Source organism: Emys orbicularis, chromosome 2 (assembly GCF_028017835.1).
Source record: "Emys orbicularis isolate rEmyOrb1 chromosome 2, rEmyOrb1.hap1, whole genome shotgun sequence".
NCBI classification, from domain to species: Eukaryota; Metazoa; Chordata; order Testudines; family Emydidae; genus Emys; species Emys orbicularis.
The window spans coordinates 80,372,937-80,388,914 of NC_088684.1; the positions used below are offsets into that span (position 1 = coordinate 80,372,937).

General features: G+C 42.8%; 1 protein-coding gene across 2 annotated transcripts in view; it reads left to right on the forward strand.

The window, feature by feature from the left end:
• The first annotated feature begins 5,326 nt into the window (after nt 1–5,326).
• Nucleotides 5,327–15,978, forward strand: part of KCTD1 (potassium channel tetramerization domain containing 1) — a 79,712-nt gene continuing 69,060 nt past the window's right edge. Inside the window, exons 1-2 of one of the 2 annotated variants that reach the window (XM_065399688.1) lie at nt 5,327–5,651; nt 5,724–7,162. In XM_065399688.1, the coding sequence (XP_065255760.1) occupies nt 5,327–5,651; nt 5,724–7,162 (1,764 nt within the window). Of the gene's footprint in view, nt 7,163–15,978 lie in introns of both variants that reach the window. The other variant, XM_065399687.1, reaches the window with a different exon arrangement.

Below are 15,978 nucleotides of genomic sequence, written 5' to 3' on the forward strand. Positions count from 1 at the left end.
TAGTGGGTGTCTTCTCAATGACCCCTTCCAAATCCCTCATTCTGAACACTGATCTCCTAACCCCCACTCTTCATTTCCACAAGCCACTTAGGTGACCCTTGTGTTCTGTTTCTCCCTAGCCTCTGTTAAGGGGGAAAATGTTGGTGTTTTCATAAATGGAATCCCCTTCTGGGCTCTGCCCACTACGGAGGGCTCAAATAGGCTTAGCATGTCCATTACACCACTTGGCCTTTTAAGGATGGACTTCTGGGTATTTTTAGCTCTTGGGGGAAATCCCCATGAAGCACCTGACTAGAAGGGACGCATGACCAGGAAGAATAATGGGGACCGGTGACTGAGTTCAGGTTGAAGGAGATTAGGAACTGGAAAGATCTGGTGTGGGGCTTTTCACAGCAGCCTTCAAAAGGATAGCTGCCTGGGGAAGAACTGTGGAACTGGTGAGCTGCCTGTGCAGAGGGATCGGGACAGGAGCAAGACTGATTTATTACAGCAATTTGGAATACTTCTCAATTTGGAATACTAGTTCTGTGGCATATGAATACTTAAGGGCATTGGGGGAAAAAAGGGAAACTGAGGCCAGTGGTGAACATCAATGGGGCAGGTACGTTGATAGTGTTACTTGGTGTTTAACATCCTGTTAGTTAAAATGTGTTTAATACTGCTTGGAATATACATTATTTTATCAGTGTGCACAGGGCTTATGTTAGAATAGGCCCCAGTCCTACAATGTTCAGTGCTCATTGCAGAACTGGGGTTTTGAGCTCCATGGAAGGTGGAGTAGATGTGTTGATCATGGTTTAAGTAATACCATGACAGTTAGAATTAGATGACTTTGGCAAAGGGGGTTGGGCAATGTAGAATTATTCTCTACAGTCCAATCTAGTTTTAAATGTCTTGAGCAATAGGGCTTCCAGTTCTTTTGGGATACACCTGTGCAGGCTAAGTCTCACCTCCAGGAAGACTTCTTACCTCATATTCAAGATGAACTGTTAATTTCTCCCCAATTACAATCCATTGTAAACTATTTTTGTTCTCTAAATTCCCTCCTGTTTGTTTGAGGTGTCTAGAATATATAGTGATGTTTATATTAAGGTTGCCCGGTGTGTCCTTTCTCCTCTCCAACCTCACTCAAAGTTCTTTTACTTACTTACTCATTATGTACTTGACTCCACATGCAACTCCAGGTCTCTCAACGTTGTAGATTTCCTGTAATCAGGAATCAATGATTGAAAGAACACCCAGACATAGAAGCTGTCAAGCTGATGGCTTTTCTTTTTTTAAATTTTAAAAATAAGTTTTACTTCCTTTTGCCCTCAGGGGTACTGAATTTTTTTAGATACATGCGTTCATGTTTACTGTGATCCTCCTATACAATAAAAGGAACAATTTTTAAAAATGGAAGTCAGTTGTTAATTAGCTAATTGTTTTTAGCACATATGGGAATTACATTTAAAAATAAACTCTAGGACACTCACAGATCACTAGCCCTTGAGATTGACTTTTTCGAAGGTGAAGAATTTCTCATTTGTGTCTTTCAGGTCTTATCCACAGCATAGTCTCTCAGCTTTGTAAATGTCTGTTCTGACTTAAAGTCCTCCTCCGTGTACAGTCTCGTAGATTCTGGCTCAGGACTGGGCTGCAAATAGCAGATGATAGAAAGTTATTTGTATCAGGAGATTATTTGGATAGTAAAAAAAAATCTCCCTATATGATGACTGCCTTTAATACTCTGCTCTGTTACATTAGTGTAAGCACAGTAACTTCTTTGACTCCTGTGTAATTACTCTGGTGTAACACAATATTCCTTTCAATTATATTTTGGGCATGGTAGTTAAGCTTTTTTTCTGTAGCATCATGTTGTGCTTATTTCAAATTTGTCTAAGCTGTTCTAAAATTTTTACATCAATTCTACATACTAATTTGTCTCTATTGCAATTACCGTTAATAATTTTAGTGCAGCAGAAAGAGTGCTATCGCTTGGGCAAGCTTCATGTATGTGTTCCTCCTCGAGTGGCTATATGGAACTGAAGCTTAGCCTTGTGTAAAATAACTGGCTGTCTGGTCTGTGACTCATATGGATTACTTAAACTGAAAATTGTTCTAGAAGGCTTAAAGAGTAAAAGTCCTTAGTTCTCAGCATTAAAGAATTTCCTACAGATGAGTATACCCGCTTTAATCACCAACCATCAATTTTGCAATTAAGATTGATTTCAGGTGTAATGACCGCCCACAGTAGCAGCTTAGGGCAAATATTTCAATTTATAAAACTATATCAAGAAATCACCTGTCTGACAAAAAATAGCCGCAAACTGTTCAACAGCCAACAAAACTCTCACAGTACTAGCGGTGGAGTGGAGGAGGAACTTAAATTTGTATTGAATCTGAATCTATATCAGGAACATGCTACCATATTTGAACTTCATAGTATAGTGAGAAATATCAAGCTTTGCCTACAAATATTTAGCTGAATGGAGTTAGAAAATTCTTACTGATGAAATATAAACTGAACTGTGCCATACATGGGTGTAACTAACCTGTTAGTGGAGGTGCAAATAATTAATTTTTTTTTATTTTGGGAGGGTGGTCTGAAAAGCAGCTTTCCATTGAGCATAAAGAATTCTGTTCAGAGAATATAATAATGGTAATTTTTTTGGGGGGGAGGGGGCTCATCCCACAGTAATTTTCTAATATAAATGTATGTGTTACATGCAGTGAAATAGAACCAAGGCTAAAAAGGCTGTAAAAGTGAATTTGTAGTCTAAAAAGTGACCAAAAATGGCAAAACTTTATTAGGCAGTTCTGCTTTCTCCTGAGTATTCAGTTTCTCTGATGGTTTTTATTTATTTTAACTTTTCCTCTCATTACTGCAAAAATATGGCAGCATAAGAAAAAATTGGATTTTTTTGTGTGTGACTGATCAACAGAACTGTTAACTAAGTGAGACAGGTAGCCCTGCAATAGGATCTCCATTTTGTTCAAATTATGCTCTCTGTTTTATCTATGCAGCCCAAGTGAAGGCAATACACATGCACAACTGTAATTGGAAGCATCATTTGGCCTACTGAATATTTCTGGTGGTGAAGCACACACAAAACACCATCTTGGCTTTCAAAGCTGTAGGTTTAAAAACAAACAAACAAAAACACACACCTGTAAACTCAGAACTTCTGATCTGGAAATTGACACACTACATGTAGAACCCCCCAGATCCTGCTTTTACCAAGTCCCTTGTCAAAATATGATCACACTTTATACTGTAGTTACTTATAGGTGAGCCATATATAGATAGAAGCAGAGTCCTTCTTCTCAAGAGAGATAGGATTGCTATCATTCTTTCACATGCTCCAATAAGATTACTAAAGAATGTGCACTCCCCCCTTCAAATTTTGCCTCTTAGACTAGCTTTGTATTATTCATCCATAGTTTTTATGGATCATTGTACTGCAGAACTGAACTCCATATAAACTGCCCCCTACCATGGCTCCAGACATTACCTGTTTATAAAAGAGAGGATTATTAGTGGTAAGCTAACAGGGTGATAGATTCTTGCAAATAAACTGAGGTGGGCATTTTAAAACAAATGAAAATTATTATTAGAGTTAAAATGTGTTATGGGTTCTTTCTGACATTTGTGCCATCTTGGAAAGAGGTGATCCGGTTTAACAAAATTGCTCTACAACCAACCCCTTATTATTGACATTCCCCAAGTGAATTTTGTTTTTATAACTTTCCATCACCTTTTGTGGATCACAATATCCACAGACTCCCCTTTTAACTATGAATCATATCTGGGGTATTCTGGTACTTGTTCTGACTGGTCTGTGTCTTCACATGATTCCTTCCCACCTTTGTTCTAGTTGAAAATACACCAACTACAGAAAAGGGTGGGGGAAGGGTATTTTTGGTCAGTGAGGAGGATAGGGGAGGAGCAAAAGCACCGAGTAAACCTCAATTAATCTATCCAGATTTGTGATATTAAGTAGTGATGGTGTTTAAAGTTTCTGATCACTTCCTTTCTATATTGTTTGGGGGGGGGGTGTTTGTAAAAGGAAGACGCTGCGTATGTTTTCGTGCTGCTTTGACTAAGTTTTTGAAAGCTTACAATGTAGGGAAAAAGTGAGAGGAAGGGAGAAAAATGATCAGAATAACACGGAGATGACATTCTGAAGATTTCACAAACTTATCAGAAGGAAACGAATGATAGAAATGGGAAACGGAGCATGACTCGGGGCTGCTTAGAGGGTACCAAACTGTTGGATTTTGCCACTGTGGGATCTAGTTTGAAAATGATGAAGCTAAAAATAAGTTTAAGGCTTTTTGCAAAGCTGTAGCCTAGGAAAATGTTGGTGCCTGTGCTCCGCAAGGCTAGCGCGGTGCTTTGCGTATGTGCAGCTGCCTGTCCCCGCGGTCCGGATAGATCTGGACTGCCTCGTTGCCTGCGGAGTGTTGTGTGGGTTTTCCTAGCCCCGGCGGCTTCCTGTGCTACTTGCTGGTTTCTTAACAACAAGGCAGGAAACAAGCGGGCTGTTTGCAAAGCCCTCCACAGCAAGGCTGCGAGTCGGTTTTTAGCTAGCAGTGGGGGGAGAGCAGATCGGTCTAGGAAAGGACTTTGAGCGGGACCTGTACCTACTGCTTATACAGCCGGGTCTCTGCTCCCCGGCCGCTGTAGTGTCAAGGAACCCGAGCCTGGTCCGAAGCGGCACCGAGGGCAAGGGGGAGCCAGGCTGAAGTGATGACACGAAGTTTCACTCCCGCCGGAGTCCGAGAGTGAGTTACACGCTGCTGCTGGGGGCTTGGTAGAGCGGCGAGGCAGGGAGGAGCCGAGGCGCCCGTGTGCGATGCCTGCCCCCGTGGCTCACCTGCTGCGGCTCTCGCGGGGCCGGGGGGGAACGGGCTGCCCCGCGCTCTCCCTTCCTTACCCGCTCGAGAGGCTGCTCCAGCGCCCAGCACGGGGCTAGATCCCGGGGCGATGAGGGGCGGGGGGGGCGCTGTGCTGCTCTCCAGGCATCACTTAGAGCCCGCGGGCTGGCCGGCAGGGAGTGAGGGTAAGTAGCTCCCGCAGCCTGGGTGCTGAGGCCGGCGCTCGCTCCGCTGGCGTCCCCCCCTACCGCGCACCGCCGCATGCCTCGCCGCCCTCCCCCCGCCGCGCTCTCCCTTCCCTCTCCAGCCGCGCGGCAGCCCCCGCCGCCGCTGGGAGCGCGCGGCCCCTTTAAGAACCCAGCTTTGCCTCCCGGTAGCTGAAGGTCATTAAACACAAAAGCTCTCCAGCGCTGCGGTCCAATATAGCGCATGCGCCCTGCCCGAGGACTGGCAGGGAGACGGCAATATGGCGAGAATGCCTGGCAGCGGCGGCGACTGGAACACCGGCAGCGGCGGCGGGGAGAACAATGGGGGGGACCGGCCGCCGGGCCGCGGCGGCACCCACCGCCCCCACCACTACTGCAGCGCGGGGGAGGACGAGGACGGGGAGGACGACGATGAGATCCAGGAGGTGCAGATAACGGGGGACGAGGAGGACGGCGCCGATGGGGGGCTCCTGCTACTGGACGAGGAAGAGGAGGAGGAGGAGGAAATGGGGCTGGAGTGGGACGGCGAGGAGGAGCCGCTGGAGCCTGAGCCGGTCCTTATGATCAGTATGGACCGGGGCAGCGGCGGGCTGGACTCCTCTTGCGGCGGCGGTGGCGGCCGCCTTGGAGGCGGCTGTGGCGGCGGCATCGGGGCAGCAGCAGTTGGGGGCGCCCCAGTCCCCGCTAGCGCCCGGGGCGCGGAGGACTCGGACCCGGAGACCGACCTGCTGCTGCAGCGCCCCGAGCGGGCCCGGCTGAGCGAGAACACCCGGCTGGCCACCCGCTACGCGGTGCGCATCTTCCGGGAGTACCTGAGCGAGAAGTCCCAGAGCCCGGACTTCGAGACCATGGACAAGGGGGCGCTGTGCCGGGTGCTGCGCTCCTTCTACGCCGAGGCCCGCTCCAAGAGCGGCCAGCTCTACTCCAAATCCTCGCTCATCAGCATCCGCAGCTCCCTCAACCGCTACCTCAACGAGCCGCCCTACTGCCGCACCCTGGACCTGACCAAGGACCCGGAGCTGCGCGCCGCCAACCTGACGCTGGCGGCGGTGATCCGCAAGCTGGAGGAGCAGGGCGCGGGGCCGGTGGTGCAGAAACAAGCCATCACGCGGGCGGACCTTCGCAAGCTGTACACCTGCAGCGTGTTCAGCACGCAGAGCCCCTTCGGGCTGCTCAACAAGGTCTGGTTCGAGACCTGCATGTACTTTTGCACGCGGGGCCGCGAGAACCAGCGCGAGCTGGAGGAGGACTCCTTCGGGCTGGCCATGGACGAGGACGGCCGCAAGTTCGTCTACTTCAAGTCCCTGGGGCCCTACCACAAGTCGCGCTCCTCCTCTTGGAGCAAGAAGCGGGCGGAGAGCAGCGACGAGGAGAACCTGCCCCGCATGTACGAGACGGGCACCGAGTTTTGCCCCTACTCCAGCTTCGTCAAGTACCTGGCCAAGCGCAACCCGCTCTGCAAGGCCTTCTTCCAGCGGCCGCGGGACCACTGCAGCGAGGGCGATGTCACCTGGTACGAGAACAAGGCCATCGGCAAGAACCTGCTGGGCACCCGCATGCAGATGCTCTCCAAGGCGGCCAAGCTCTCCAAGACCTACACCAACCACTGCATCGGCGCCGTCTCCATCGCCACCCTCAACAGCATCGCCGGCATCGGCACCAAGCTGGGCGGGCACCACCCGCACCCCGCCGGGGCGGCAGGGGGCTGCTACACCGCCGCCCAGGCCATCCTCAACGGCGGGCACCGGCACCGGCCCCCGCCCGCCCCAGCCAACACCTACATCCTCCCCAAAGACAGCGACGTCCCCCACGTGAAGGCAGAAGCGGCCGCTGTGACCCCGGCCAAGCGCTCCCTCTACGAGGCGGTGTACACTGGGGCGGCTGCGGCCGGGGGGGATGCTTGCGGCCCCTCCTCGTCCCCCAAAAGACTCTGCCTCCGTCCCGCCGAGCCCCTGGACGCTGCTACTGCCGCTGCCTCCGTGGTGGTGGTGTCAGTGAAACACGATCCCCTGCCTCTCCTCCTCCCCGAAGCCAATGGGCACAGAAGCACCAACTCACCCACAGTAGTTTCACCTGCTATTGTTTCCCCCACACAGGTAACAAGAAAACCCGACCCATCTCTATACACAACCCCCTCTTCGCTTCCCAAACCCTCCCCCGCCTGCTCCAGCCAACACCAGACCCCCTTGCAAGGACCAAAGCACAGTGCACACCCTGGGAGCAGTCCCAGAGCGGCCACACTTCAGACAGGCAGCTGCTGCCTCTTTGGCCCTCTAGTGCAAGTCTCACTGTACAGGCATGAAATAGTCTTGTTGCAAGTTACTAAACTTCCGTGCTCTCCCTCCCTCCCTCCCCCCCGGAGCTCTCTAAGTAACTGCACTGGTGTTAGCTGCAAGTTTGGGCTCTCTGTGACTTAGAGCAAGCTTAGTGTTAATCACTTTGTTTGTGAGAAGAAGGAAGTATGAAATCCCAAATCACTGCTAAGCAAAAGTTTAGAATTGTGTTCCCAGAACAATAGGATTAGTAAATGGACTGTGCAGGCTCCTGTTTTCTTTTTACAGTAGAAGTGAGAGTTATGTAAATCAAGTCAAAATATTAAATAAGAATTTGAAAGATAATTAGCATGCATGGTGTTCTTGATGTGCTAATGAGTTGTTTAAATAACCTCATAAATGCAGGAAACAGCCAAGAAAATACTCAATTACACCTTAGTAAGGAGGGTGTAATTTTAAACTGTAGAAGTTCGCAAGAGAGTTAATTGACAATTGCATTCATCTTGTGTATTTATTAAAATAGCTCTGTTTCCTGGCAACCATTCTTTAAAAAAAGTAAATTGGCTTTATTTGCACAGTTGCATTAGTTACCATTGCATCAAAATAGACCGTGTCCTATAATTCCTTGAGTTAGCCATAGTGTAGCTGTGGAATGAGATCAGATTGGGTAGGTATGTTTCATATAAGCAAAGTAGCCTTGTCAAAAACATTGAATAGGTATAGGTCTTGGTGTATGCATCAGCAACCTTTCCACCTGCACACATGCACCCTTCCCCCAATCCTTTCCCGTTTATTTTTATTTTTTTTTTGGTGTGTTTAAACCCAAAGTTACCTTAGGACACTTAATTAAAAGAGATACTGAAGAGCACTTTTACTGTTGAGTTGGAAGTAGGAATTCATTCTAACTAAATCTGTAAAACTTTCTTCACTTATGTTGCACTCCGTGTTTCGGGCAATACTTTTAATGCTAGCTGCAGTAGGTGATTACAAAAAACCCTCTGACATTCTGGTGGTCAAGCAATAATCATCTGTCATATGCCTGAAAGAGCACTGTTCAGTGAACACAGGTATATGACATGCCTGAGCGGTTTCCAAAGTGGAAATACCAGTTCTGGACAAACTGACCCTTTCAAACAGTTTGCCAGCTAATCAACTAGCCTGAAGGCTAATTGAAAAAAGAATCTTTCTGTGAATTATAGTATTTATATTGTCTAAAATACATGTGACCTCTCCTTACTAGTGGGGGTTTTGGTCACTTGAGTGCAATACTGTAGTTTGATCTCCTGCTGTGTATATCTGGTGTCTTTTAATAGCTTAGAGGGTTGATTATGAGCAGATAGTGTTTTTGTTCTAGCTTATTATTTCAGATATAAGCTAACTCTATTCACTATATTTCTAACCATAAACTTACCCATTCATTGGCTTATGACTTGGAAAGAGATTTTAAAACTTTAAAGGTATTTTAGTTTAGAATAGCTCTGTGTACATGAGTAAGGAAGAGACAAAGGGAATAAGGCTTGACAGACAGATGTGTATGAATAAACACACTTTTACTTTTATCAAGATGGGCCACTTTATTCGTCTTAGTTAATGTAATTCTCCTTGAGTCATAATACTGTATGGTTTGATACCAGGCCTTACCTTGAAATTTCTACTACTTATTATAATGCTTACATAAAGCTTACCTAAGGAGAAGTTTAAGTGTTCTATTATCTTTTTTTTTTTTTTTTTAATACCAATGACAATTGCAGACAAAAAGCCAGGCTATTAAGACAGAAATATATAAAGTAGATTTTAAGAGACACAGGATGTTTTCTTTCTTGACCTTATCAAGAAAGAAAATGAGCACTCAGTGACAATGTTAGCGTGAATTTTGATGTAATTATATGGGAACATTCAATTCATCCTTGTTTAGCTCATTTAATGGTGAACAAACTACACACTCACTTCTGAAGAAAAGACTCATTTTGCTTTCTTTACAAAACTGATTTAAATTAATCTTTACTGATAGTTGGGGGAAGTTAACTGCTCATTCCAGCATCAGTTGGAACAGAAGTGCGTTTTTTTTCTTATGGGACATATCACAGAATGAAAATATCTTTGCTTTATAAATGTAGGATAGATTTTTTTTTTTCTTTCCATTTTTAAATAGAAAGTCAATGTTAAACTTTTTCTCCTTTAGCTACCTTTGTATAATATAGCTATAATGATCAAGGTCCAGGGCATTTCCTGGGGAAATTAATGACTGGCTTGGGTTAATGGCCCGAGGCATTGCTTCAAGCCATCAGCTCTCCCAGCTGGTCATTAATCCCCAGGAAATGCCCTGGCCCTTCATCATTATTGCTTATAAAAAAGACTTTCTAGGCCTTATTAACTGAGTAGATCTCCTCAAGCGGTGTGATACTGAAGTCCATTGTTATCAAGAAATCAGTAATATTTGTCAACTTGACAATTGCAGACTGGTGTTTTTATTGACCTCTATTATGAGTTTATTCATAAAGGGACAGATTCTGCCTCCCTAATGGCATAAGGTACGACTCAGTGTGAATAAGTGGCAGAATCTAGCCCACCATGAAAACTGGGTTACATAGTGTGTTTACACTGTGTATATGTACATTTTTCATAGCATTAGTGACTTTAAGCAAGTTATAAAAGAGGAATGAAACAAAAGTATTAAATTGGATTTATTTAATTTATTTAGTTGAGAGTTTGAGAAGGGTATTGATTTTATGGATTATCATTGCTGCTTCATCTTTCTTCTTAACCCTGAGATGTCTTTTAGCTCTGTTTGCAGAACTGCTGTAGAACTGCCTCTTCCTGAGCCAGGGAAAGGTACATTAAGTGTTCATCTTGACACATTTTGATCCAGGTATTGCTTTAGGTTGCAGTCCTGAGAGACATTATACAGTATATTTTAAACATACAGTACTGCACCATCGTGCTACCACCTTCCCTTCAGTCCTTATTTGCTCTGAAGTGTAGCAATTTTCCTGCCACTAACAACAGTACTTCAGCTGAAGTTGATGACAGAGGGATGTAATTTAGCCGTTGTTCATATCTAGTATTATTGAAAGATGAATAATAGCTGAAGTTTAAGCTTTTGATGTTGCAATGTGGTAGCTGTTGAGATTTATAGACTTGATACATACTGAACTTAGTACAGTTATAATAGCCAAAAATAAGTCTAAGAAAACAGACCGGCTTCTGCCAGGGGGGAAAAAATTACCCATTGTTTCAGAAAAAGCTTCTGCTACGGTGGTTCTGTAGCATAGTTGTGTTCTAGGTACTTCTGAAGAATTCCATAAATATCAAAATATATACCTACCAAACTTAAAATAGTTAAAGCATGAGCAGTGTTTGCGTTTGTCATCACTCTATGTTGCAAGTGTTCGTCAGGCTTTCGAAGTTGAAACCAGGGCCAGCTTTCTGTTACGGAGCATGTGAGTTTTCATTGCCTTAAATGCTTCAAAGAAAAGCCATATGCTGACAGAATTAGAAAGCTGGTTCTGATTTCAAGTTTTGAAAAGGCAAGAGGTGGGGAAAAAAAGTACTTTATCTCCTTAAGTATGCAGCAGACACAGCTGATAAGACTGTCTGGAGTTTTGGTTCGTTTTGGGGTATGACCTTTTCTGCTTGGTTTAATTCTTGAAACTAGAAATATAACATTACTATAAAACTGGAAAAATAATTCTGTTTGCTTTAAAATTTGTGTTTGTACCATAGTAAAACCAAAGCCTAGTGCTTGGTGCTGTACAAGCATATAAGATGACAAAGTTACTTAGAATGTAGACTCTTCAGAGCAGGGCCCTTGCTTTGGTATATGTTCATATAGTGCATAGCACAATGGGACTGGGACTCCAGGCACTACTTTAATATCTCTCTACCCCCCCCCCCCCAAAAAAAAAGACAAGACTCATGCCTCAAAGGCAGGAACACAAAAACAGGGTGAAGAGTGATTGGCAAATAACATGTTGGGGGGGGGGGGTGAGAGAGAGAGAGAGAGAGTTCATGTTCATCATCTGAGTCAGATGCCACCAGCAGAAGGTTGATTTTCTTTTTTGGTGGTTTGGGTTCTGTAATTTCCGCATCAAAGCGTTGCTCTTTTAAGACTTCTAAAAGCATGCTCCACACGTCGTCCCTCTCAGATTTTGGAAGGCACTTCAGATTCTTAAATCTTGGGTTGAGTGCTGTAGCTGTCTTTAGAAATCTCACATTGGTATCTTCTTTGCGTTTTGTCAAATTTGCAGTGAAAGTGTTGTAAAACGAACATGTGCTGGGTCATCATCCAAGACTGCTATAACATGGAATATATGGCAGAATGCTCGGTTTTACTTGCAGGGGATATACAATTCTCCCCCAAGGAGTTCAGTCACAAATTTATTTAATGCATTTTTTTTCACTTTCAGGTGACTAATTAAGTGGGCAGCATTACCTCCCGTAAATGTAAACAAACTTGTTTCTCTTATCAGACAGCTAGCCTTGTTAGTCTGGATCTGTAAAAAGCGGCAGAGTCCTGTGGCACCTTATAGACTAACAGACGTATTGGAGCATAAGCTTTCGTGGGTAAATACCCACTTCGTCAGACGCATGTTTCTCTTAACGATTGGCTGAACAAGAAGTAGGACTGAGTGGACTTGTAGGCTCTAAAGTTTTACATTGATTTTGAGTGCAGTTATATAACAAAAAAAAAACTACATTTGTAAGTTGCACTTTCATGATTGAGATTGCACTGCAGGACTTGTAGGAGCTGAATTGAAAAATACTATTTCTTTTGTTTATCATTTTTTACAGTGCAAATATTTGTAATAAAAAATAATATAAAGTGAGCACTACACACTTTGTATTGTGTTGTAATTTAAATCGATATATTTGAAAATGTAGAAAAACATCCAAAAATATTTAATAAATTTCAGTTGGTATTCTATTGTTTAACAGTGCGATTAATAGTGATTAATTTTTTTTAGTTAATCGCGTGAGTTAACTGCGATTTAATTGACAACCCTGTTAAAAGTATGAGTTACTGATGAGGAGTTGACCAGGCTTTTCTGCTAATTGCATCATGCCATTAGGTCAAAATGAACTATTGTAGACTTTCATGGGGCAAGCCTTCAGAAGACTTTGATAAGAAGCAACAAGAAATCAATTTTGTATAAATCAGACAGATGACCTTTTTGATACAATCAAGGAAAGAAAAGACCATCATGACTGGAGTGTTGCATCGACAAAGCTTTTTTTAGTATTCTACAGAATCTGAAATGATTAAGTCAGTACTCTTGTTCTATGAACATCAAAGCTGAAATGCTCAAACTTTTAATGTTACAGGAAGCTGAAAGCTTTTTAAAAAGCTTGTGGGATTGTGCTGTAAAAGGCTTCTCGTTGCCCACTGTTCTCCTTCCAGAGAGCAAGAGATCAGAAACTGTTCAGTCTAATTGGTGAGTCTGTATGACAGTGAGCTGCCTTATTTCATGTAGGTCTAGAAATAAATGAGTGCTTAAACCCTTTGAAACACACCACTTCTGCAAAAGCCATGGGCTGTAATTAAATTGAATGTGGGGTTGTATTGTCTGGTGCCCTTGGCTATATACTTGATAACAGACCATGGTACACCCACTATTGTGTTAGAAGCTGGAACCGAATTAGCTATGTTGTAGATTTTCAGTGACTTTAGAAGACCTTTTGTTCATCATCTCTCTTCCAGGTGTCCTTTTTTGCCTTTCTGTTGTTTCAGAAGCACATACTCTTCTTTTTTTTTTTTTTTTTTTTCTTCCCCCAAAAGAAATAATTAAGGATATGGTAACAAATATCTTTGTGCCAGTTAATTTTTTTTATATATATCATGTGTTTTGGATTCAATGAATAAATATCAGTAACAGAATTGTGTATGATCTAAAATAGATTTATTAGTGATCACAAATGTATATAATTATGGTTGGGGGCACTCTTTTTCCTGAGATTTTTTTATGCTAATACAATCTATATGTAACTCTGGGGGAATAGTGGGCAGACATGAGACATATATAATCCCATTTGGTTGTTTTTCAGCTATCCATATGAAAAAACACCTCTTTCATGTGTTTTACAATCTTGTATGCATCTTTGCACTCTGACAACTCAAACAAATTAATATGAAACTTCAAATGTGCTAAGCACTTAATTCTTAATGAAGGCAAGTACCTTTAATGTGTTTGAATGCAATTTTTAGTTTTAGAAATAACTGAACTCCTTTTCTACATATGGAGTATATAACTTTCCACTAAACTTTGTGAGTACCAAGACATGGTGCTTGTAATACACATGGGCACATATTTGCAGCTGTGCATTTTTGTAATCAAGACAGATGCATTTTAATTAAATAGACATTCCATGTTTATGTGAATTACATGTTGACTACATAAACATATGAAAACACAGTTCAATTTCACATTGCACCTTTATTTCAATTGCAGTCCCCCTTTCTAAAAATAAGGGAAACTAATACTTCATCTTTGTTAAAGATTAAATGCACTAATTAGAAAATAACTTTATTTCCTTTCAGCAACCAGAGCTGTCATGTGCTATATCATAATGTTTTATTTATTAAAAGAAAATACAACACACAACTTTGGAGGAAGGGAACTCACTTCCCTGATGACACTAAACCCAAAAAATCCTTATGTGGTACAGGAAGGAAACAATTGTGTCTTCTTCCCAACCTCTTCTCCTGGTAGCTTGTTGGGGGGGGGGGGGGTGAGGGGGGAGAACATTTGAGTGTAGCTGCTTTTCAATACTGAGCAGCAATGAGGATAAGAGTGAAGTTTCTCCTGCTGATCCTATGGTGGGGGAGAGGTGTCCAAAGTTTGGAGCTCTGCAGTCTGTTTGGAGGAGGGCAGTGCTCTGATAGGAGGTATTCTGTAGATGGGAGACAAGACACAAGGGTTCATGTGGAAGGGAATTTCTGGTTTTAACCTTTCGCTAGTAAGGCTTCATCTCCTCCCTCCAGTACACACACTACTGCTTATCCACATGGGGACTGAACCACAATTTCGGTGAGAATCACAACATAACTTGTTTATGTGCATCTATAACCTCACCATGTTTTAAGATGTTTACATTTAATCTGTGCATTATCACTCTTCCATATTCAGAATCCTTAAGAGTTTGTGGAGAAATTCCAAATAGGATATCTCCATAATTTTCAGTGGCATTCTATCCTTAAGTTTGTACTACCTTTATGAATGTGTTTACTTTGTGTGATGATGTTAAATGTATGCTCTTACAGTGTGGCTTAAAATGGTAACAAAGCACAGTGGGTCTGAATGAAGGACAGTTTGTCAAATTTTTGTTGTTTGGTCTTGAATTGCTAGAGGTAGGCTAAAGAATATTAGAATCTTAAACGGATAGCATTCTGTGCTGTCTAACAGGGAGCTTGGGTTTGAGTTATTGATGCGGGGGGAGGGGAGGCATCTAATTTCATTAGTAAGCTATCCATGCACATGAGTATCTGTTGTGGTAGTTAAGGGTTATCAAAAGCATCCTCTAGAACAGGACACTTCCCTATTGGTGATACCCATTGTCATCAATGGGTAGATTACCAAGTGTTATGGCAGGGTTATAGAGAGAGAATCTGGGAAAGAAGCATTGAGAGCTCTGATCTTCCTATCATGGTATTTTTTTTGTTTTTGGATGTGGAATGTGATGTGTTTAGCCAAACCTTTGCCTAAACAGAGGGTTTCACTTTTCAGTGTTATCAAGAACTTAATTCAGCTGGGATGATCTGTTTTTGTTTGGGGGATTGGTTTGGGTTGTTTTACACCTAACCTTCCTCTCTCCCAGCCTTCGCTGTATTTCAAATATAGGATAAGTACCGTAGTTTCCTTCCTTCCTTCGCCTCTTTAATAAGGGACAAATAGCTACTTTTCATGTGCTTGCTGTAATACAAGGGAAGGATCACATGCTATTTAGCAATGTGTAAGTGACGGTAAGTGCTGTAATTATCACATACAGTCTTGATGCATAATTAGAAGGAAACCTAGTTTGGGGAGGTGGCATCTAGTAGTGATAGTTCTGCAGATGAGTTGGAAAGTATAGATGGGGGCTTAGCTGTCATAATAGACAACCCCACAGGCTAAAGAATCAAAGGCACTGAATGGCATATATATAATTTGCATGCACATATATATATATATATATATATATATATATATGCAGAATATGTGCAAATTAGTTACCTGTTTAAGGGTTCTCCTCTGTCTCTAATCATTCAGCTCTTGAATTTTATGAATATTTGATATGTTGATATGGAAAATTAAGGCTTGTTTTTTCTTCAGTGCCCATCTCTGTTGAATCTGCCATTCATTGCAAGTCATTGGCTTAGAAATTCTACTGTTTAAAAAGTTTGTAATAGACACAAGATCTCACTTTTTATAGGGACCTTTTTTGGAAAGATTTTTATTATTAGTTTAAACTTGATTCAGTGAACTGTGATTGTGATCTTGGTACAAGAATTTTATTATAATGTATCCTCTGTCTTGATTAAAATTTGCTTGTAGATGCGCTGTCTAGAACCCATAGCAGGTTTATAACTGATTTTTTTTTTCTCTCCTACATTTCCAATAGACCTTTTTATAAAGAATTTGAAGACAAAAGATGACTTGCGGAGA